General features: G+C 46.8%; 1 protein-coding gene across 1 annotated transcript in view; it reads right to left on the bottom strand.

Annotated features, from left to right (window-relative positions):
* Nucleotides 1-7,574: 7,574 nt before the first annotated feature.
* The window catches only part of RTF1 (Rtf1, Paf1/RNA polymerase II complex component, homolog (S. cerevisiae)), a 49,976-nt gene continuing 36,071 nt past the window's right edge, over nt 7,575-21,479 (bottom strand). Inside the window, exons 9-20 of the mRNA XM_010848053.1 lie at nt 17,063-17,198; nt 16,390-16,567; nt 15,390-15,472; nt 14,156-14,243; nt 13,940-14,047; nt 13,279-13,356; nt 12,628-12,749; nt 12,398-12,455; nt 11,889-11,966; nt 11,328-11,423; nt 10,499-10,610; nt 7,575-10,264 (exon numbers count right to left, since the gene is read on the bottom strand). Of these exons, the coding sequence (XP_010846355.1) occupies nt 10,158-10,264; nt 10,499-10,610; nt 11,328-11,423; nt 11,889-11,966; nt 12,398-12,455; nt 12,628-12,749; nt 13,279-13,356; nt 13,940-14,047; nt 14,156-14,243; nt 15,390-15,472; nt 16,390-16,567; nt 17,063-17,198 (1,244 nt within the window). The 3' untranslated portion in view covers nt 7,575-10,157. The remainder of the gene's footprint in view (nt 10,265-10,498; nt 10,611-11,327; nt 11,424-11,888; nt 11,967-12,397; nt 12,456-12,627; nt 12,750-13,278; nt 13,357-13,939; nt 14,048-14,155; nt 14,244-15,389; nt 15,473-16,389; nt 16,568-17,062; nt 17,199-21,479) is intronic.

Genomic DNA, 21,479 nt, shown 5'->3' with positions numbered 1-21,479 from the left:
ACCTCGGCCGCGCCCCCCGCCCACTCCTTTCACTTTCAGAGAAAGCGCGGGCCTTCCTGGGCTCCTGCCCAGCCGGGAAGGCTCCCTGTTGCTCCGGGGGTGGTCGGGAAGCCCAGGCCTCCTGGATATACAGAAAACCCGGGCCTGGCCTTCGCTGCCTCTCAGTGCCCACCTTCGCTCGGGAAGGCCGGAAGGATTGCTCCGCCCCACGCCGCGCTCGACACCCCAACTCCGCAGGGATTCCTCCAGGAATTCCTCCAGGGCAATTCCAAGGGCCCTGACCCCGCGGGGGTGGAGCTGCTCCAGCTTTCGCTCTCTCACCCGGTCCCCTCGGGCTCCTTTCCTCGTTCCACCCATTCTGGGCTAAGGCGTCCAGGTCTCGGGGGCTTTTCCCCCTTCTTCGGCGCGAGTTCTAGGCCTTCGGCTTCCCCAGGAAGCCTCAACCCAGGGCGTGTGCCCAAGTGGGGACTGTGTCTTGGGAACTAGCTGAGGCTTTCCCCACTCCCTATCCCCGAGGCTGGCAGAGTACAAGGTCAGGGGGCGGGGCCTCGATCTCTCCAAGTTTTCCCGGCAGAGACCCGGCCAGCATCCCAGGCTGCTGCCTGGAGGAGGCTGGGGTGGGGGTGGCGAGCCCTTCTTCCTCCTTTCCTTTTGGAGTTCAGGGCTTGGAGTTACTGTGGGGCTGGAAATAAGTCATTCCTCCTCCTTGAACTGATTTTTCTTGACAGGGTTGTTGTCCGCCTCACAGGATTGCTGTGAGAATAAAATGAAAGATGTGATATCTCGAAATGGTAAGAATAATTTTAGTGTGGGTGGGACAAAGAGCCAGCGTCAAGTTCACCACACTCCAGATGTGATTTTAAGCAGTCTAGTCACCGTTCTAAGTCCATTTTCTTACTTGTAGATGGAGGTAAACTTCACCTGACCCACAGAGTTGTGGCTGTGAAACTGGGAAGAAAGTGCTGGTGTTGGAGAAGGATCTCATACACCACAGCGTGCTCCTCAGTAGCATCGTTGTGGTAGGTCTTTGGCCACTTTGCATGTTAGTGGTCAACTGAGCTGCAAAGGCTGCTTTGTGTAGAACTCAGCATTTCACAACATTTCCTATTTTTTCTCCAAATGCCATGAGAGAGAATCCCTCACTGGGGATTCTGATGCCTAGAGATTACTGGGGGACCTGTGGGGATACAGCCCTCTGAAGGATGGCCTCTGAGCTGATGAAGACAGAAAGGAACTCTTATCTCCTTTCCTTATCTCCCTTCATCCAGAATTCGAGAATGGCCCAGGAGGAGAGACAGTGGGTGCCTTCAGCAAAGAAGAAAAGGGAAAATCCCTAGGGAAGAAAGATTGAGTGGAAGAAAGAGTGGGAGGAGGGAAGAAAAACCGAAGAAATGAAGGAGTAAGAGAAAGGAGGAAATACAGGAGTCTGAATACTCCTCTGTGGAGAACCTGGGAAGCCACATGGCTACCTTCTCTGGGGCACAGAGGTTTGGAGGAGCCTGAGTGTTTGTGTAAGGGGTGTACTTGAGGGCTTGAAGGACCAGAGACACCTATGTCTCCTGCACTCATTTCTTTCCCTCCGAGCTCCCCTGGTTAGAGAGGAGCTGGGAAGGTAGTACCCTCAGAGAGGGGACTGGGGGCAAAACCAGAGTGAAGAGAGCCAACAAGGACCTGTTAGAACTGGAAAGGCGGGAAGGGAAGTGAGAAGAGGGAATATGCAGCTCACACCTGCCCAATGGATGGGCAATGTTGGAGGCACGAGCAGGCTGGGAGCCCGTGTCATCCTGACTGCCATGAGGAAACTCAGGGCAATTCCTTTTTCTTGTATCAGGAACTTGCCCAAGCCAGGCCACCAAAGAAGAGCTCTTTGCCATACCTGCTCAGGCCTTCCTCCCTGGAAAGGTAAGGACAAACCTTGGAATGGGTATTAAAATGAGTTAATTTCATAGATTTTCAAGTGGGAAGTACATTTATATGCCTCTACCATCCTCACAATACAGCAGAAGTAACAAAGAGGTTAAATAATTCAGCCAAGGAGGTTAAGGCGCTTGTGCAAGGCCACACAGTTAGGTGGTGGAGTGTGCCCTAACTTCTATTCTTGTGCTATGCTCAGTTTCTTAACATCTTGTAGTTCAGTCCCTAGATCCTTATCCAGTGAAGGCAGAGTCTGCCTCCACCTACCACAGGCAGAAAACATAGGCACAATCCTGGGGCAGGGCGGAGGGGTCCCAATACAGCTGTGGGACAAGGTCAAAGGGTCCTCATGTCCTCCTAGTTGAGCCAGGAATGACCTTTCAAATGCTGGAATTCTGTTTTTTGCCTCAGTTTTCACAGTCTTTGAAGCTGAGTAGATGGATGTGAGTTAGAGGGGTGTGGAGAAGGTCAGTCTGACTACAATATAGGCGTAGGAATGGCCTCTTGTATGATGCAAAAAATGGATGTGCGGGGGACAAGAAGATTGTTTCAAGGTTTTGATGGTCATTAGGTGGCTGATCTGAGATTGGCCTTGAGAATCCCTCTGCCTTATCCACAAGGTCAGCTACATGTCTGAGAAGAGAACTGATCCTTCTTCTTGGGGCTTCTTTGTTCAGGGATCCTCCTATACCCTAGATGCATAGAGATTGAGTGAGAGGTTTCTGGTTTATTCCTTAGCCTGCCTCACTTAGCTCTGTGCCTCTTATGCAACTCACAGTACAGGACCATTGGCCCCAGGGGCAGGAGCAAGGTCACTACTCACCATCTCTATGCCAGTTTCTGCTTCCCAAGACCCCCGGGCAGGGGCTCTCGCCTTGGAGAGAGAGGATGAGTGGGCCACCTGTTTTTTTTTTTAACTTTATTTGGATTTGCTGCACACAGGCTTTTTCTGTTTGCAACAAGCAGGAGCTACTCTTTGTTGTGGTGTGCAGGCTTCTCATTGCAGTGACTTGTCTTGTGGAGCGTGGGTTCTAGGGCACAGGGCTTCAGTAGTTGCAGCACTTGGGCTCAGTAGTTATGGCCCCTGGGCTCCAGAGCACAGGCTCAGTAGTGGTGGCACACAGGCTCAGTTACCACTTGGCATGTGGGATCATCCCAGACCAGGGGTTGAACTCATGTCTCCTGCACTGGCAGGCAGATTCTTTAGGACTGAGCCATCAGGGAAGCCCCCACCTGTTGTTTTGAAAGCCTTTCCAGCAAGAGCTGAGCTTCCATGAGATGTGTGTGAGTGTGTGAGTGTGTGTGTATATGTTGGGAAGGTGATGGTGGCATATTTTCCTTTAGGCCAGGTGGTACAGGTTCTCATTCAAGTCAACAACTCCCAGACATGCTCTGTGAGGCTTAGTGTCCTCCAAGAGAGTTTCTAACCCCAAGATTCCAATATTCTGTGACCTATGACTCATTTGTCATTTATAGAGCAAATTAACTTTCATTAAGCAGCTGCTATGGACAAGGCATTGTGGTAGGTGAAAGGGATGCAGGAATGATCCCTTACTAGGGGTGGTGGCACATCATTTTACATTGTCTTTTGAAGGAAGGAAATGAGAAAGGACACAACAGAAAACGGCCCCAGGAGATTCTGTGCTTCTAATGCAGGGGGCGTGGGTTCCATCTGTGGTTGGGGAACTATGATCCCCACATGCCACACGGTGCAGTTTTAAAATAGAAAAGAAAGAAAACAGGCCCCAGGATGCTAAAAAGCTGTATTTACTGTTTCCAAGGAACTTTCAGTGAGACCTTGGTTTTCAACTGCTTCCTGCAAACCATTCATTCTCCTACCCTGGTCAGTCTGAAGCCCTTTTCTGCCCAGAGCATGGTAGAGACAGTGCTGAAGGTTTTGCCAGAGCCAGGGTTATTGCAAATGGGGAAGAATTGGTGTTCTCCTTCCTCCTGGAAAGAGGAGTGAACAACCATCTTCACTTGACAACCCCAGACCCTTTTCCTTGCCTCTGGGTTTCTCCTCCTCCCCATGCAATCTCTGACCCTATAATTAATACAATTTGTGGAAATATCCTGGGAATATCTTCTGATAAAACTTGGGACCTAGCAGCATTCACTGACCCGCCACCCTCTGCATCACCCTCCTCCAAAACAGTCAAAATGTGTCACCACACCTGTGTATGCTCAGTAAGAACATTTTCTCTCCTGACACACTTCAGAAACAAGGTTTCCCATCCCTCCCAGGAGCCTGTGTTCCTGTGGTTCCCCCTCCTCCCTCTCTCTAAAACTCAGAACCCTCAGAATCTCTGCCAGTGGCCAAGGGGAGGCAGAGGGGACTGGTAGTGTCTGAGGTCAGGGATGCAGTCTTTCTGTCCCCCACATCCCTACTAGGGTACCTCCAGATCTTTCCCCGCCCCAGGTGGGCGCATCCCCTAATTATATTAGTGATCTCTCCCTGCCAGCGTGACCTCCACCCGGGGTGCGCAGAGAGCCTCCAGTGGCCAGGTGGAAACAGGAGCCACTAGGAAGCAGCGCGCAGGCCTCAGGTCCGTGGAACTGATGCTTGCTCCTCCTTGGCATCAGTCGGGCGCCTCACGCAACCCGCCAGGAGCACGGAGTAATCTGAGGCCCCAGCTCCCAACGGCGGGTGCGGGGCGGGTGTGGAGAAGCTGCCCGGGCGCGCGCCCGGCTGGGGTCCACGGTTGGAGACGTGCATGGCGAGCGCATGCACGTGCAGGCAGTGTGATCATCGCCCCGTGGGGCACTCGGACCTGGACTCCAAGGTCAGTGAGGTCGCGAGTGGGCGAACAGAGGCCGAAGCTGTTGACTCGTCGGGGCCGTGAGGGGACAGCTCCCATCTGCCACGGCCGTTTTACTCGCGGACTCAGGTTGAACCCCTACGACGGACAGCTTGGGCGTCCACTGCAGGCGGCGTAGCACCGCCGCATCTCCTTCCTGCGTGCGCTGCGGTCCGGGGACACGATAGAGGGGAGTGGTGGGGTCAGAAATCCCAGAACGCAGTCAGCTGGTCTCGCCCCCCTTTCCTCCACTGCGTTTATTGGGCATTAACTAGGTCCCAGGGTGGAGGTGGAGACTCACAGATAACAGTACTACAGCGTGGTGTGTGCCGCCCTAGGGAAGCCTAGGTGCTCCCAAACCGGAGCGGGAAGGGGCAATCAGGGAAGGTTTCCTGGAGGAGGTGACCTTTGAGCGTAGAGTCTTTGACCTGAAGAGTAGTTCTCCAGGGAAAAATCGATGGGGATAGACTTGTGCTTCAGGAGAGGTGGATGTGTTGATGACTGAGCAAGATGTGTTCCCGCATGAATTTAGCGACAGAGGGTCGTACGTTTGCGCCTGCGAAGTCCATTCAGTTGTGTCTGCCTCTTTGTGACCTCATGGACTGTAGCCCACCAGGCTCCTCTGTCTATGGGATTCTCCAGGTAAGAGTACTGGAGTGGGTTGCCATTTCCTTCTCCAGGGGACCTTCCCGTCCCAGAAACGAACCCGCATGTACTGCATTGCAGGCAGACCGTTGAACCACTGGGGAAAATGCAGGGTCATGGACAGCTAAAAGAGACAAAAAGTGATATTCTGAAGATGCTATTAAGTCATCATGAAACAGATTGGAACTTGGTTGAACTTCTTTACACTCATTTTCCAGTTTGACACGGTTTTTGTGTTTTAATTACTCTCTGTGGTGTTGGGGAGGTGAGGCTTCACAGTCTTTCTGAGTCCCCTGGGGCAGTGGTGAGGTGGAGGCCTCCGGAGCCAGTGAGGGCTGGGAGCAGGAGGATGCTTTCAGAGCGACCATCAGTAAAGAGGGTGTGTGGTGTGTGTTGGGGCTGCAGAGGATAAATAGCAGCAGCAAGTTGGGACCAAAAGGCAGCTGTCCTTCTCTGGACAGTTCTCCTGGCCAGCCCCAGTGATCATTGGAACCTCCATAGGGAGACAGAGTTTCTAGACCTTCCTCCCACCCTTCAACACACACACACACACACACTCCTAGGTGGGAGCTAGCTGAGTCTCTGGGCCAAGTGCACACACACACACACACACACTCCTAGGTGGGAGCCAGCTAAGTCTCTGGGCCAAGTGCACACACACACACACACACACTCTCCTAGGTGGGAGCCAGCTGCGTCTCTGGGCCAAGTGCACACACGCACACACACACACACACACTCCTAGGTGGGAGCCAGCTGAGTCTCTGGGCCAAGTGCTCCAGCTTCTGGAGCTTCATGCCCTCCGCTGACACTGGGGCTATTCTGTGGCTTCTGACCCATTCCATCACACTGCCCCTTCCACCCCCCCCCCTCCACTCTGCTCCAAGTCTCTCCTGTGAGGCCTAATGGCCTCTCTGACAACAGCACTTATCGAACCTTTACTGGGAAAAGGAACACTTAATCGTGAACAGGCTCCAGATAGATTTTATGTTAAAGATGGGGAATGGGCTTAGAAGAGTTAACCAGCTTCAGCCCTAGGTAGTTAAGTGATGGAGCTGGGGCATGAACGCTGCACTGAGCCCACTTACCTTGTGGCTTTTAGACTCTCCCTCAAGTCCAAAGCGTAATCTGGAAGCCCTCAATATGCCTGTGCTGCACTGGCTAAGCCCCTATTCTGGGCCAAGAAACTGGCCCTAGGGGCCAGCCTGGGGAACCCTACAGGGAAGGCAGACTGCCCCTCTGCCCTCACCCCCTAGTGCTGCTGCTCCCTCCAAACCTCTCCTCCCCAAAGCAGTTCAGCTGCCCACTTTAGTCAGGTAAGTCACATGAAAGTATCTGAGCTGGAGGCCTGTGACTTCCCCATTCCTGAACGCCACTACCATGAGATAGCCAATAGACCCTGCACCCCTCTCCCCTTTGCATTCCTCCACCCAAGGCAGTCACAGCCAGTGGCTGCCTCACAGCAGAGAACCCTGGGAAATAACTAGACAAGGCTGTCCTCTAGGCTGGACTATAATCTCTGCTCTCTAGGGCCCAGGAGCCCCCTGCTTCCAACAATCAGGTGGCTGGTGTGATAGGGAGTTTAAGAAAACCTCCTTAGATGCAGTTGCTAGGTGAGCCCCAGGGCTCCCAACATCAAAGGCAGGCCTGGACTGGGCTTGTACCATTGCGTTTGCCACCCGCTACCTTCCCAGGTCTAGAAAGGTTTGAGACACAGCCTCATGTAGTGAGGGCAGGGAGCCTTACAGATGTCCCAGCTGGGGCCCTAAGGGAAGGATATCAGTATTCCAGAGCCATACTCACAAGCCCTGGGTCCCCCTTCATGCTCACGACAGGCAGAAAACAAATTAACAAAGAAATTATACCTCAGCCAACTGAAAGCTGTAGGAGGGCGACACTCTCACTAGGGTTAGGCAGTGTATCAGGGTCCTACCTGGTTCTGTTAGAGCTTGTTGGTATCTCCCAACGTAGGAAGTAAACTAGGCCAGTTGGAGGTTGCCTTGGCTCTAGGCAACCAATGTCTCAGAGAGGCTTCTGGGGAACTGGGTAGCTGAAGAGTTAACAGCAGCCACTTTCACTTGGGGGTGGGGGTGGTTCAGGGCTAAGAGTAGGGGGAGGGAGGGAAATCAAGTGAGAGAGGCTCTCCTGGACTTTTAAAACATAACTTCGAGAGTTGCCACTCAGGATGCAGTCTTTGGACTAAATCTGACTCCCTTGTTAAAACAGGGCATAAAGTTTATTTACAAATATCTGTACAGTTTGAGTGACAGGTCAGGACTTCACAGAAACAAAACAAAAGCATTCTCTTTGAAGGAAAGCTGTAGGCAGGAAGACTTTCCCTGCACCTGTCAGAAGCAAGACAGACAAACAGACCTCTATACATCATGAGCTCGGCATACGGACATTGGCCTTTTTGCTTCTTGGAAGGAAGTGAAAAATGTATAAAGCAGTTTTAGGTGCCACACCCTTCAACACTGAAACCACCTGGGGGGTGGGGTGGGGGTGGAGCAGTGGGCCCCTGCTGCCTTCCCCAGCACAAGCGGCACCTCGAACCTCCAAGCAGCTCCGCTGGTGGGATAAAGCCCATGTATTATGCCTGGTCAAGATCTCAGTTCAGAGGCCCTGCCTCAGTTGAGACTGCAGACAAGTCCTCAGTCTTGATTCCAATCACCAAAATGGGCTACTCAGGTGAGAAGTTAACTGTCGGTCTTCTTTGGTTGGCTCTGCTCCCTGCTGTTTCTGGAGTCTCAGAATGAAAGTTTCAGCAGCTGCGTGTGGGGAGGTAGTGGCACAGTGGCTACAGTGTGATGCAGTTTTAATAAAAACTTTATTACACAGCCATAATGTAACCGACACTTCTCCAAATCCAAATGATACTAAATACAGATCTATATGGTGGATCAGAATGTCTCCAGCAAATTATATGGATTCTATCATTTCGTGTCTTTTAAAACAAGAAAGAAAAAGTCCGAGTTTGTCATGATATGAGAGGTCCCAGCAGCCTCCAGGACTCTTCTGGAGTCCAGGCAATGTTTAACAGTCTGTGATTCCACATTTACACAACAGTCTATAAAGAGTTTTGGTCAATGGACTATTCAAGTATATATGATTTTAATGAGTCCACCACCACTCCTTTGCCCAACTGAACTGTCACAGCCACCATATAGCTGTGTTACAGTCATTTATCCATTTTACAGTCACAATTCTTTTAAAAAAAACATTGATTGCTGCTTTTTTTTTTTTAAATAAAAAAAGTGTAAACTAAGTTAAAGCAACACTGAGGCTCTACTAAACCCAAAAGAGTTACCAAGTTCCTTTTTGTTTAAATACAACTTAATCCATGATTTCCCATCATCCCACTTTCTTATAGAAAGTACGGTGAAGAGATACAAGGCAGGGCTTTGAGATTCCTCTCCCTCTTGTGGGAATCAGCAGCTCTCAGCTGTTTCCTTTAGCTTAGTTCTTGTTTTATATAGTCAGCTGTACTTTGTTCTGAAAAGATTTGTTAAATGCCACTTTTATTTACACTTGGAGCTTTACACCTGAGAATGATTATCAAGCAGTCAGCTTATCTCTTTGCAAACATTTTATAAAGACATACATACTTCTTTGCTGGCTTCACCCTAGCTGCACAACAATATATATGCTTACCATATATATGTATACACACACACAGAACTGCACATGCTTGTAACATCTGCAACCTATATCTTTGTGTTCGTTCTCTCCACATTCATGTTGAATACTTTCTCTTAAAAAACAGAACAAAATATTATTCTTGCTGAAACGGCAAAACAGAATCACTAGGAAGAGACAAGTACATGGGGCGGGGAAAAGACACACTCTACATTCAGCCAAGAAGCTGTGGGCTGAACACATGGGCTGAGCAAGACACCTGTACCTCCCTAGTACCTAGCCATGGGCTTCCCTCCCACCTGCCAGGACACAGCTGACAGGGCAGGGGCCAAACTGGGGAGATTTCTCCGAGGTGGGAGGGTGATGGGAAAGAGGAGGTGGGGGAGAAGTTACACAGCTACAGCAGTCAGGACTGTTTAGTAAGAAGAATCACATTTAATGAGTTTCTTTCTTGCAGTTTCAGATGCTCAAGTACAGCTGAAAAAAATCTGAAACAGCTATAGCCCCATGACAGACAGATACAAAGAGTACTGCATTTTAAAAAAATGATAAAAAAATCCACACACTTACAGACACATACACACATACACACTCTCTCTCAAATAGACCCCCTCCCTCCCCACAAATGTACACTTTTTGGAAATTAAACTGGGTTTTCAAAACCCTTCTTCCACAAGATTGGAAGAAGAGAAAGATGAGAGAGAGGAGACGGGACTGTGGGTGCCCAGCCCCCACCCCCCACCAGGGCCGGGGGCCAAATGTTCAATGGTTGGGCCCAGGGCCATCCTGCACAGGATGCTGCCCAGTGCTGCTGCTGGGGGCTCCAGCAGGAACCCCAGCTCCACGGTAATACTGAATGCGTGCAGAGTGGCCAATGAACTGTGGTTTAAAAAAAAAAAAAGAAAAAGGCAAACACAAATCTAAAGACATGGATAAAGCCCAAGAGAGCCCAGGTTCACATTGAGTGGGTCCTGGGGGGTCGGTGGAGATGTTGCAGACCAGGGAAGTCTATACAGCAAATGGTTTATATTACAGATGACTGGCAGTTTAGAGTCTCTTCCCAGTTCCTGCTGCTCCAGCCCAGTGAGGGCAAATCAGAGGAAAGGAGGAAAAGTGGGACACTGTGATGGGCATGCGGGGTCAGAGGCAGCAGGCTGGGCGTGCTCAGATAAGCCCTCGTCGTTTTTTGTAGTCTTCCAAGTTCAGAGATCTCCTCGGAGCTCCATCCTTGGCCGGCGGAGCCTTGGAGGTGATGGCCAAGGCCTTTGATTCTACAGGAAAGAAGAGCAAACCGGCATCTGAGGCCCCCCGGTCTTGGGCTTCACTCCTCCAGGTAGTGTCCCTGTTCCCTCTCAAGATGGACCTGCAGCCTATCTTACTCTGGCCTCCATAAACACAGGTGACTAGACATCCCCATTTCTTTCCCAAAAGCAGGCCTCCTTGCTGGCTGAGAGTCATGGAGCCACCCTGGTCCTTGGCCATGACCAATCTCTACCTTCACCTACCTGAGCTGGGGACTTGTAAATCAATCTTCACGTCAAAGTCATGTACTTTGAACAAGTCTTCTGAGAGATCACTGGCTGATTTAGAATTCAAATCTTTATCCTTTCCCTGACCCTGCAATGGGAAGAGAAAAACTAATTATAGAGGGATAAATGCAACTAGACTTAAAGAAGCAGCAACCACTAATGGTAAAAACTGCTGCTCAAGTTCATTAGATCTTCCTATTAAAGACTCTTCTGATTTCTTCTCTCAGAGGGAGGGCAGGAGAGTCCACAGAGGTTTTATTTCTGAGCCTGAGAGGAGGGGAAGGGAAGGTTCATGGCTGTGGGTGAGGGCAGAAAGGGTAGGCTCAAGACAGCAAATCCCCCCTGACCCAAGATCTCCGGAATTTCTGGGAGTTTGGGCTCCTCAGGAAAAGGCAGAAAATGGCTTCTAAATGGGCAGTTTCTCTCGGTTTAACATTTCAGTTTACACGGAGCTTTCACTTTTACAACTGTCTCATCCTTACATATTATCTACTCCTGACTGTCCTATGAGTTAGGCAGGGTATATATTACCCTACCTTACATAGGAGAAAATGTGGATTAGAAGGCTAGAGGTCAGCTGCCTAAAGCCACAGTCAGGGGTTTCATGAAGTAGTGGTGTTGGGTTCAGAACTTATGTCATCTGACCAAAATTCAGTAGCTGTTTATTACATTTGTAAATAATGAGGATGAAGAAAGGACTGCAAGTGGGATGCCAAGTTCCTCCAGGTGGAGACAATCAAGCCCAAACCAGGAAGTGCCTGCTCTGGTGTACAGGCCAGTGGCCAAGCTTCAGTGTTATACTTGCCTTGTTCATTTCCTTTGGAGCATCTGGTAACACTCCAGAACCGTATTTTGCGTTCAGCTGGGCCAATATGGCAGCTTGAACAGCTGGGTCTCTGGACTGAGAGAACAAGGAAGTTATTTTAGAGACTCTTCAACACTCACACAGTCCCACCACCAGTTTCTATCCCACCTACCACCACTAACACAAGCACTACAGTAGGCCCATCAGCAGTCCAGTGAGGTTTTCCTCCAGGCTACAAAAAGGGACAGTTAAAAGCTTTGAAGTCCAGCCCAGCCAGGCCCTTGCCAGGCAACCTAGCCTACACATTCCTCATTGTGCTGCACTGGTGAACCTGCCCTGGCAGCGCACTTTAGTCCACAGGTTTCTAAAGTCCATGCCAGGTTTTTACTACCCGTATGTCCTACAGTAAGATAAAAAAGGAAGCGTCCAGACCCAAGTGTTTGAGGCAAGCAAATCCCACTAAGACAACATTATTTTTAACTTCTTATTAATCTCCTAATGGAATTCATTTATGTCCCAGAATCTAGGTCCTGACTAAATATGTCCTCTTTAGGCACTCACATTAGAAACGATGGTAGGTTTACACTGTCGCCTGGTAAAGGGATCCATCTGTTGGTTTTTCATGTTGTGACTTTCAGCCTGAAACAGAGAGCATGTATTACAGAACTCTATCTCCTGCCCGCCCACACCTCTCATTTATCATAAGCATGCATATAAGTAACAGTCTTTGCAAGGCCCTGAAAAAGTCAAAGGCTGTCTATTAGCCTTTTCCCTTCAAGAACACCAGAACCGATTATGGGAGCAATAACAACAAAAAAATTGGAAACTGATAAAAATAAATATGCGTGGAATAGAATCTAAAGATGGGGAGGGGTTAGCACAGAAGACTGTTGCTTTTTATTATAACGCCTTACACAGTTGTATGTGTACAGACAGACTATGTGTGTGTTGTGTACATGCTACTTTAGTAATTAAAAGAAAATATACTCAGGTGAGATACAGAAAAGATTACATGTTGTTTTATTAATTAAAACTACACTTAGTGATCTAGATCAAGCTGTCTCACTCACCACAAGGGCCTTCTCAGACTCCACAATGTTCCACTCCCGGTTCCGCTGGTTGATGTAACTGCGGGTGAGGAAAAGGGATGAGTCAGTGGGCTGTGAAAGGAGGGCGGGAACCATGGTGCCTGACCCCAGATATGTGGAGCCACTGGAGCACAGCACGTCCAAGGCCACAGCTCGCCTGATAACTGTGGACCAAGGATAGGAGCCCAATCAAAACAGGCTCTGAAGCACACCTGATAGCAGATATGTTCTTGGTCCGCTGGCGGTCCAAGGCCTCTGCTCGCTCCTCCAGCTCATTCAGCTGGTCTTGGATTTGTTTGGCCTTGTCCTGATCCCCCAGGTCCTCAGCCATGGCCTGTACACAGAGAGATGCATGAGATTTTGGCTATGACCAGCTCGGTATCAAGTGTCCCCTTCCTTCCAACACAGGCAAAATATCTTACATGATGAACAAATGACAGGAGGTATGAAGGAATAGCAAAAACAAACACCTCAGAACCCAGGCCCCGCCTGGCTAACTCACCCTAACAAGGCTCACCCCACCCTGACATGAAGAATAGAAAGCCACCTGCCATGGTGGGGCTGCGCAGTATCGTTCGTCTATTCGGGCCCAGTGCTGATACTGCCCTGGGGCCTATCTTATTACACGTGAAACTAAAGTGACGAGGAGGGGAGGAGAATGGAACGGGCAAGATCAGCTTCCACTGAGAGAAAGGAGAACAGCCAAGGGATGCTGCCCAGATGCTAAGAAAATCTGTGATGCTTACAGTCAAGCCCTGCATTTTCTCCCAATCCTGCCACTACTGACTTGGCAGAGGATGAACAAGTCTGGTTTCCGTATCTCCTTGCAGGACAGGGAAAGAAGTTCCAACACAAGTCCTCACCTTTTCCTTCAGAAGCTGCGTTTTCTTCATAGCATAGTTGGGTGGAGCTTTCCTGAATCTTTCTTTCTCTTTTACAATCTGTACCAGAGAGGAGACACCAGCAGTGAGGTATTCCTAAACTACTTTTGTAGGCAGGACAGGTGAGCCCATTGTGGAGGTAAGCAGATAGTTAAAAGAGGGCTGCTCTTCCTATGGCAGTGCCATGCCCCACACCCAGAGCGAGTTCATTCCAAGGGGTACTATGCTGCTTCCAGGGTCCCAGAGAGTCTTCCTGGCTAGCGCAAAGGAACATGCACCAATAAACAGCAGCAGCCCAAGGGCCTTGTACTGTAAGGCTATCCTCTGTCCAAGAGAACAGAGATCAAACCATTTTACCAAAATGTCTTGGAGAAAGGAAACTCTTGAAGGACCAAGCCTAGCAGAAGAACAGAGATCCCTGAGCCCTGAATCTACTTTGTTAGGCTGTGATTTCAAGTGACAGTGTACAAGAAAATCCTGATGAACTATAAATTCTAAGGTAGTAATAACAGAATTCCCTCTTCCTCATGCAATAGTGGTAGAGCCAAAAATGTCAAAATACAGGAAAGAAAAGACAGGCATGATCTTCTCTAACACTTGGCTCTTGATGAGTCTCCAGACTCTGGGATACGAGGTTTCTTACCTCTTCAATGTCCTGGTCATTGAATTTATAATTAAGAGCTTCTTTAATAGATAATTCCTTCTTATTGATTTCATCTAGAGTGGGCAACTGCATGCCAGCAGAGAACATCTGGACCAAAACGCAATAAAAGGGTTGTTTATAATAAAGAATTTGGGAAAGAGGCTCTGTCAATATTTTCATGAACAACTGCTAGGGAAGTGCTGTCTACTCACTCACCGCTTCTTTCCACTTCATGAATTCGCTCTCAGTGAACTCTTGGTTTGAGACAAACTCTAGGCGGAACACTCGCTGGTCACTGCCGTGCCTGCATGAAAAAGAGCAGCTTCAGGAAGGGCCATGTTGACTGCAGCGCCAGCAGATCAATCCCTCCAGACTCCACACTGCCTATCTCCAAGGGCCTCCATCTTGGCCACCCTTTAGAATCATCTACAAAGATTTACAAAACTTCCAATGGCAAGGCAGCACTCTAGATCAACTGAATTAGAATCTCTGGGAGTAGGAACCAGCCACTGAAATAACACAAACAACAACAAAAAACCTTCCAGGCTGTTCTAAAGAGCAGCCATGATTAAGCATCAGTGTGAGCACTGGAAGCAAGTAGACTTAGCCAGTGCTTCAGAAGTCCATTTACAATAAAATCGGTCACAGTCAACTGGCATCAAGAATATGAAATGTTATGGAGGTATCCGAATGACAAGGAGGTTCTATCCCTAGAGAGAAAGAACACTGCCTTTCTACTGATCCCTGTGCCAGCCACGTGAGTCAGTGCCTGCCTCACAGGGACAGTCACTCTTAGCATGTCATGACTACTGCCTAACCCAACTGGCTCTTTTCAACAGTCCAGGAGAAATGATGGGAATGGGAGAAGAGAACAGAGAGACCACAGAGGCCAAATAAGGCCAAGGCAGAGGTGTGTCTGTGACCCACTATCTGTAGTGACCTGGCAAGCTACTTCTATTCCTTCCCATATGGGGCCTTTAGAATTTTCAGGCTCCAAGCAGGTAGGGACTTGTGTATTTTGTTCTCACCTCTATCCTGATGCCTACAACTGTGGCACGTAGCCAGCATTCAGTCAATATCAAGTTACTGAGGCACAAACTAAATCCAAAAAGGTGACCTGGCTTGTGAGAGATCAGGTTAGTTGTTGACGGAGCCAGGACCAGAAGCAAGCCTCCTGCCCACACTCACTGAGGAACGCCTGCAGGACCCTGGGAGGAGCGGGTCTTGTGATCGTCTTCCTTCTACGTGTTCCAGCACTCAACATCCCCTATGAGACAGCTACCTCCTACCTTCCCTATAGGCAAAGGCGGAACACAAGTTTCCCTCCAAGCCCCTGGTGGGGACACAAACAGTATTATAAGAAAGAGAACACTGGGAGCAAACAACAGCCCTAGCAGGCCATGCCTGTTTGCAGTGGGAACAGAATCGGCCACGGAAGCACCTCTCCTACCGTAGCTGTAGCCCTTTGTTTGTTCTGGTGCCACCAAGCTGGTAAACTTTGGCGGTTTCCACAACACCCGTGATCTCAGCAACCTAAGTGAGGACAGAGACACCAGTTACAACACACTCGTTCGAAGTCCTCCACCCCACCCTCTGGCTTCATCTGCCTGAGTGCAGATGAGTGACACTAAACTGAGAGGAGCCCCACAGCTTCAAGGTGTTCTGGGCACCGTCCTCAGGCTTAGGACTCAGACAGCAAAGCACCTGTGCCCAGAGTAAGTGAGGATGCAGTTAGCTTGGTGGGGCCCATTGGCAAATTCCCCTCTAACTTAATTCTGCCTTATTGGGGGTGCACTTGGCTTTCAGACGTCAGTTTTATCAATCAAATGTGAAGACCATGATGTCTGTTTCTGTTGCCAAGGTTTCTGGGACGTGGCATGGCCACTGGTCCTCACACAAGGGGGTGAACACAGGTTAAAATCAAACAACTCAGAACAAAACAAACAAAAAAAGAAAAGAAAAAACAAACCAACCAGCTGTGTTCTTTCTAGTCATCCAGGCCACAGAAGCAGAGCTGGAACTCACAAAATAATCTCAATAGGCTGGAAGGTTTTGTTTACTTTTTAAACCTCAATATAACTCCCTGTTCCAGAAGTCACTTAGTATGTAATGTGGAAATTTTTCATTATTTTTCAAATTAATAAATCTTCCAGATTACATAACTCCTGACAAAGACTTCATAAATGTCTCCTGTCTTGCTTTTATATGGAAGGATACAGAAAATCATTCTAAATCTAAACTTTTGGGCTCCAAGTACTCTTCCTGGCAGCAGGTCAGCTTGATCCCTGGTTGCCTCAGATTGTGGCTAATCTAATGAAATCTCAGCTGCAATCTATTTTCCCATCAAATGCTAGCAGAAAAGTGACAGGTCTGTTCAGCAGTTCATACTCTTAGCTAAGAATCATTATATTTAAAACATCCTACAACTGTCCAAGGAAAGAAATACTAACCCGGTAAACTGGTTTGCTGTTGTGGTTTCCGATGCCAATCCGTACAAAGCATCCTGTGACTGTTTTAGCGAAGAAGGGCATATGACACCAACGTTCCAGCTTATGCCGTGATAATCGAACGCGATTCAATTCCTCTGGTAAGGAGACCGGTTGTGATTTTGGAGGGATCTCTTCTTTCCTGTGAGGAACAAAGGATGCTGGGCAAACTGTTCATTGTACTAACAGATCAAGGTAAATAAAAAATACCAACTTCTTAAAACTTCACCAAAGTATATGTGATTTCATACAGCAGGAGAAATACATGAAGCAACAGGAAAGTGGGACTACAATCCTGTTCCTAACCAGGACTGTGAACTGTCTCGAATGAGGCTGCCAGCCCAGATAACCCACTATCATAGAAAGAAAACCAAGGGAAGCTCTTGGCTAATCCAAGGGTGACATGAAAGCAATTCCCACCTGCCAAATCTTGATGAAATGTTCAGGGGCGCAGCCTATGAGCCAAAGGCAGAAGCCGGTTTGGCTGATGTGCTCGCAAACTCAGCTCAGCAATTCAGGGTACTTGACCAGACCACAGTTTGTCACCAAACAGGAGGAGATATTTGGAAACTACACTAAGCCTTTCCCCGTAGAACCCACCCATCCGGACTACTAGACCAAAATGTGCACAGCTTACTCCTCTTCCTCGTCGGATGACGTTGTTCGGGATGAGCGGTCTGACTTTTCACTGGACTTGTCATCCTCCTCCTCCTCCTCGTCATCAGAGTACACCTCACTAGTTTTTAATGGCTGTTTCTTGGCGAGGAGCTCAGCTTAAAAAAAAAAAAAAAAGGAAATGTTTACTGAGGTTTTCTCAATAAGAAACTGAAACATCTTTCATCTCTGAAAAAAAGGACTGGAATGTGGAAAGAGATTTAATAGATAGCTCCATCATCTCTGGCCTGGATTGTGATTACTTGGGCTATCTATACAAGTGAGTTACCCAGAAAGCAGAAAGTTTAAAATCACACCAAATGTCAAGCCCCAGCAGACAAAAATAAAGGGGGTGGGGGGGTGTTGGAAGATAGTCACTAAGTGGGCAAAAAGGGACACCAACTCTGCAGACACTTGTCTTTTATTGTTCTCAAGACACTTGGAGATGGACAGGAAAAATGAGGAAAAACTAAAGATGTCTTCAGCGTCTTTCAGGGAAATCTTATTTTGAATTTACAGCACTACATGTAATAGCACAAGACTGAAAACAACCCAAATGTCTGCAAAGGCGAGTGGTTGAATCACCTCTAGCACACTGACCCAGTGAGCCACCCTGCAGCTGCGAAACAAGGAATGAGCCAAGCTGAACCATTACATTGCATCCTGAGTCAGAAAATCTTTTTAAATGAAGAGATAGTGAATATCTTAGGATGGGCTTCATATGGTTACTGTATCAACTACACAACTTTGCTACTGTAGACAAGAAGCAGCCACAGACAATTATGAAAAATGGGCATCGCTGTATTCCAGTCGAATCATTACAAAACAGGTAGTCTACCAACCACTGCTCGACCTAAGGAGTTATCTCTAGAATGTATGAGTAAGTGAAAAAAGCAAGGTAGAGAAAAGTGTGTATAATGCGCTACCATTAATTCAAGATGGAAGGTGAATCTGTTCCTTTTGTTTAAAAAACTAAAAAGGAAGGCTGCCTACTATGGGAGGGAGGCAAGGAGTGAAACAGAAGGGTATAGGTGCTATATTTCTGTGAACATACCTTATTTAGAAAGTTTGACTTTGGAACCTTGTATTTTATATAATCATAAAACAAAAAATAATAATATCATCTCTACAGATCACAAATAAAATGAAACAAAGTATTCACTTGATGGCACAACCACACAAAAAGAACTCTAATAAGTGACTTTTTTTTGGGCCACGCCACCTGGCTTGTGGGATCTCAGGACTCTGCCCAGGGACTGAACATAGGCCAAGGCAGTGAAAGCATCAAATTCTAACCACTAGACCACCAAGGAACTCCCAACAAGTGACTCTGAAAAAGTCATTTGAAAGATATACAGACCAATGAAATAGAGAGCATAGAAATAAACCCTTGCATCTATGGTTAGATGATTTCTGACAAGGATGACAAGACCAATCAATAGGGAAATGACAGTCATCTCAAAACCTTGTGCTGGGAAAACTAGATATCCCACATGACAAAAAAAAAGTAGACTCTTACTTCCCACCATACAAAAAAATTGAATCAAAGATCTACATGTAACAGTTAAAATTATCAAGCTTTTTGAAGGAATAGGGGGAAAACTTTATGACACTGCGTTTGGCAATGATTTCTTGGATATGATATCCAAAGCACAGGCAACAAAAGAAAAAAAAGTAGATAAACAGTAGAAGATAAATAGTACTTCATCAAAATTAACTTTTATGCATCAAACAACACTATTAAGACGAAACAGACAACCTATAGATCAGGAGAAAACAGTTGTAAATCATATACCAGATAAAGGACTAAAATTGAAAATAATTAAAGAAGTCCTTCTACTCAGTAACAACAAAAAACAGAGAACTTGATTAAAAAACGGGCGAAGGACTTGACTAGACATTTCACCAAAGAAGATATCCAAATGGCCAAGAAGCATACAAAAAAATGCTCAATATCACTAGTCATTAGAAAAAGGCAAATCTAAACCACAATAAGATACCACTTCATACCCACTAAGATGGTTATAATAAAAAAGACAATGACAAGTGTTAGTAAGGATGTGAAAACAGGGGAGAACGCTCATACATTGCTGGTGAAAATGCAAAATGGTTAAGTCTCTTGGAAAACTGCCTGGCAGTTTCTCAAAAGGTCAAACACAAAGTTACCATCAGTCAGTCAGTTCAGTCGCTCAGTCGTGTCCGACTCTTTGTGACCCCATGAATCGCAGCACACCAGGCCTCCCTGTGCATCACCAACTTCCGGAGTTTACTCAAACTCATGTCCATCGAGTCAGTGATGCCATCCAGCCATCTCATCCTCTGTCGTCCCCTTCTCCTCCTGCCCCCAATCCCTCCCAGCATCAGGGTCTTTTCCAATGAGTCAGCTCTTCACATGAGGTGGCCAAAGTATTGGAGTTTCAGCTTTAGTATCAGTCCTTCCAATGAATACTCAGGACTGATCTCCTTTAGGATGGACTGGATGGATCTCCTTGCAGTCCAAGGGACTCTCAAGAGTCTTCTCCAACACCAAAGTTACCATATGCTTCAACAATTCACTCCTAAGTGTATAGGCAAGAGAAGTGAAAACCTGTCTACCCAATAACTTACACATAAATGCTCAGAGCAGCATTATTTGTAACAGTCAAAAAGTGAAAACAATCCAGTGTCGCTCAAGAGGTGAAGGGACAAATAAAACGTGTACAGACATATAATGGAACATTATTCAGACATAAAAGGAAGAAGTATGATACATGCTACAACATGGTGAATCTAGAAAGCATGCTAAGAAGTCAGACACAAGAGACCATATAGTGTATGATTCCATGTATATGAAATGTCCAGAACAGGCAAGTCCATAGTGACAGAAAGTAGACCAGTGATTGCCTAGGGCTGGGAAATAACAGGACTGAGGGGGTGACAGCTAAAGGATATGAGGTTTCTTTTTAGAGTAATGAAACATTTGAAAACTCATTGAGCTTTATGATACAGCTGTGAATATACTAAAGGCCCTGTATGCTTTAAATGAGTAAACAGTATGGTACCTTAATTATACCTCAAGAAAGTTGTTATAAAGCATAAACAAAACAAAACAACCTTGGCATCCTAGTTTTGAAACAGATATATCTAGTATGAGGCTCAAAATGAATTTATCATAAAAAAAAAAAATCCTAGCTCTGGATATCAAAAAGACTTAGAAGTAATAACCAATCCAGTAGCATTCCTTGTGTCTAGATTATGGTTAAAATGCAATTTCTTATGAGGGAGAAAAAAACCCACCCCAAAGCACAAAGATGAATTGGGCTCCTTAGAGAAATGGCTGACTCTAAATCCAGAAAGCAAGAAAGCTATGAAAGACCACTGGATTATTAAAGACTAAGGCCTCTGTTTCCTGTCAAAGAATTCAGGCTACAACTGGTTGAAGATAAGACAACTTGAGTCTCAACAATAATAACTGCAATGGAATAAAAACATAAAGTATGTTAAAAATCCATGGGTTCCCAAAGATATTCAAAACAAACAAATCTCACTGGTTACAGTTGGAGTTTGCTAAGGAACTATCTCATTCTTTTGAGAACTAGTAAATACAAAATGTCCCTGGTGTTAATTGAACAGCTGGTAAGTTTCTCTTTATATAAGTATACCAGATAGTAGATGAAAGAATGATATCACCATTTTGTGGCTTAAAGACTTAAACATGAGACATGACACCATAAAACTCCTAGAAGAGAACACAGGCAAAACATTCTCTGATATAAATCACACCAATGTTTTCTGTCTCCCAAGGCAATAGAAATAAAAGCAAAATAAACAAATGGGACCAACTCAAACTTACAAGCTTTTGCATAGCAAAGGAAACCATAAATAAAATGAAAAGACAACCTACAGACTGGAAGAAAATATTGGTCACTTTTTTTTTGCTGTGGTAATGGTACTGTAGTTATATTTAAGAGTCCTAATCTTTTAGAAATACATATTGAAGTATTTATGGTTGAAATGTGATGATGCTGAGATTTACTTTAAAATAACCCAAAGAGGGACTTCCCTGGTGGTTCAGTGGCGAAGACTCTGCACTCCCAATGCAGGTGGCCTAGGTTCAATCCCTGGTCAGGAAACTAGACCCCACACATTGAAACTCAAGAGTTCACATGCCGCAACTAAAGATTCCACATGCTGCAACTAAGACCTGGTGCAGCCGAGGCAGTACAGATTTAATAAGACTGACTATGAGCTGACTGCTGAAGTTGGAGGATGGGTTCATGAGTTTATTATACTATTCTCTGTGTTTGGAACTTCTAGTCAAGGCTATGGTTCTTCCTGTGGTCATGTATGGATGTGAGAGTTGGACTGTGAAGAAAGCTGAGCGCCGAAGAATTGATGCTTTTGAACTGTGGTGTTGGAGA

Source organism: Bison bison, unplaced genomic scaffold (genome assembly GCF_000754665.1).
Source record: "Bison bison bison isolate TAMUID 2011002044 unplaced genomic scaffold, Bison_UMD1.0 scf7180017864259, whole genome shotgun sequence".
In the NCBI taxonomy this organism is placed as follows: domain Eukaryota; kingdom Metazoa; phylum Chordata; class Mammalia; order Artiodactyla; family Bovidae; genus Bison; species Bison bison.
Note: the sequence above shows the minus strand (reverse complement) of the source record. Positions and strands in the feature narration are given on the sequence as shown.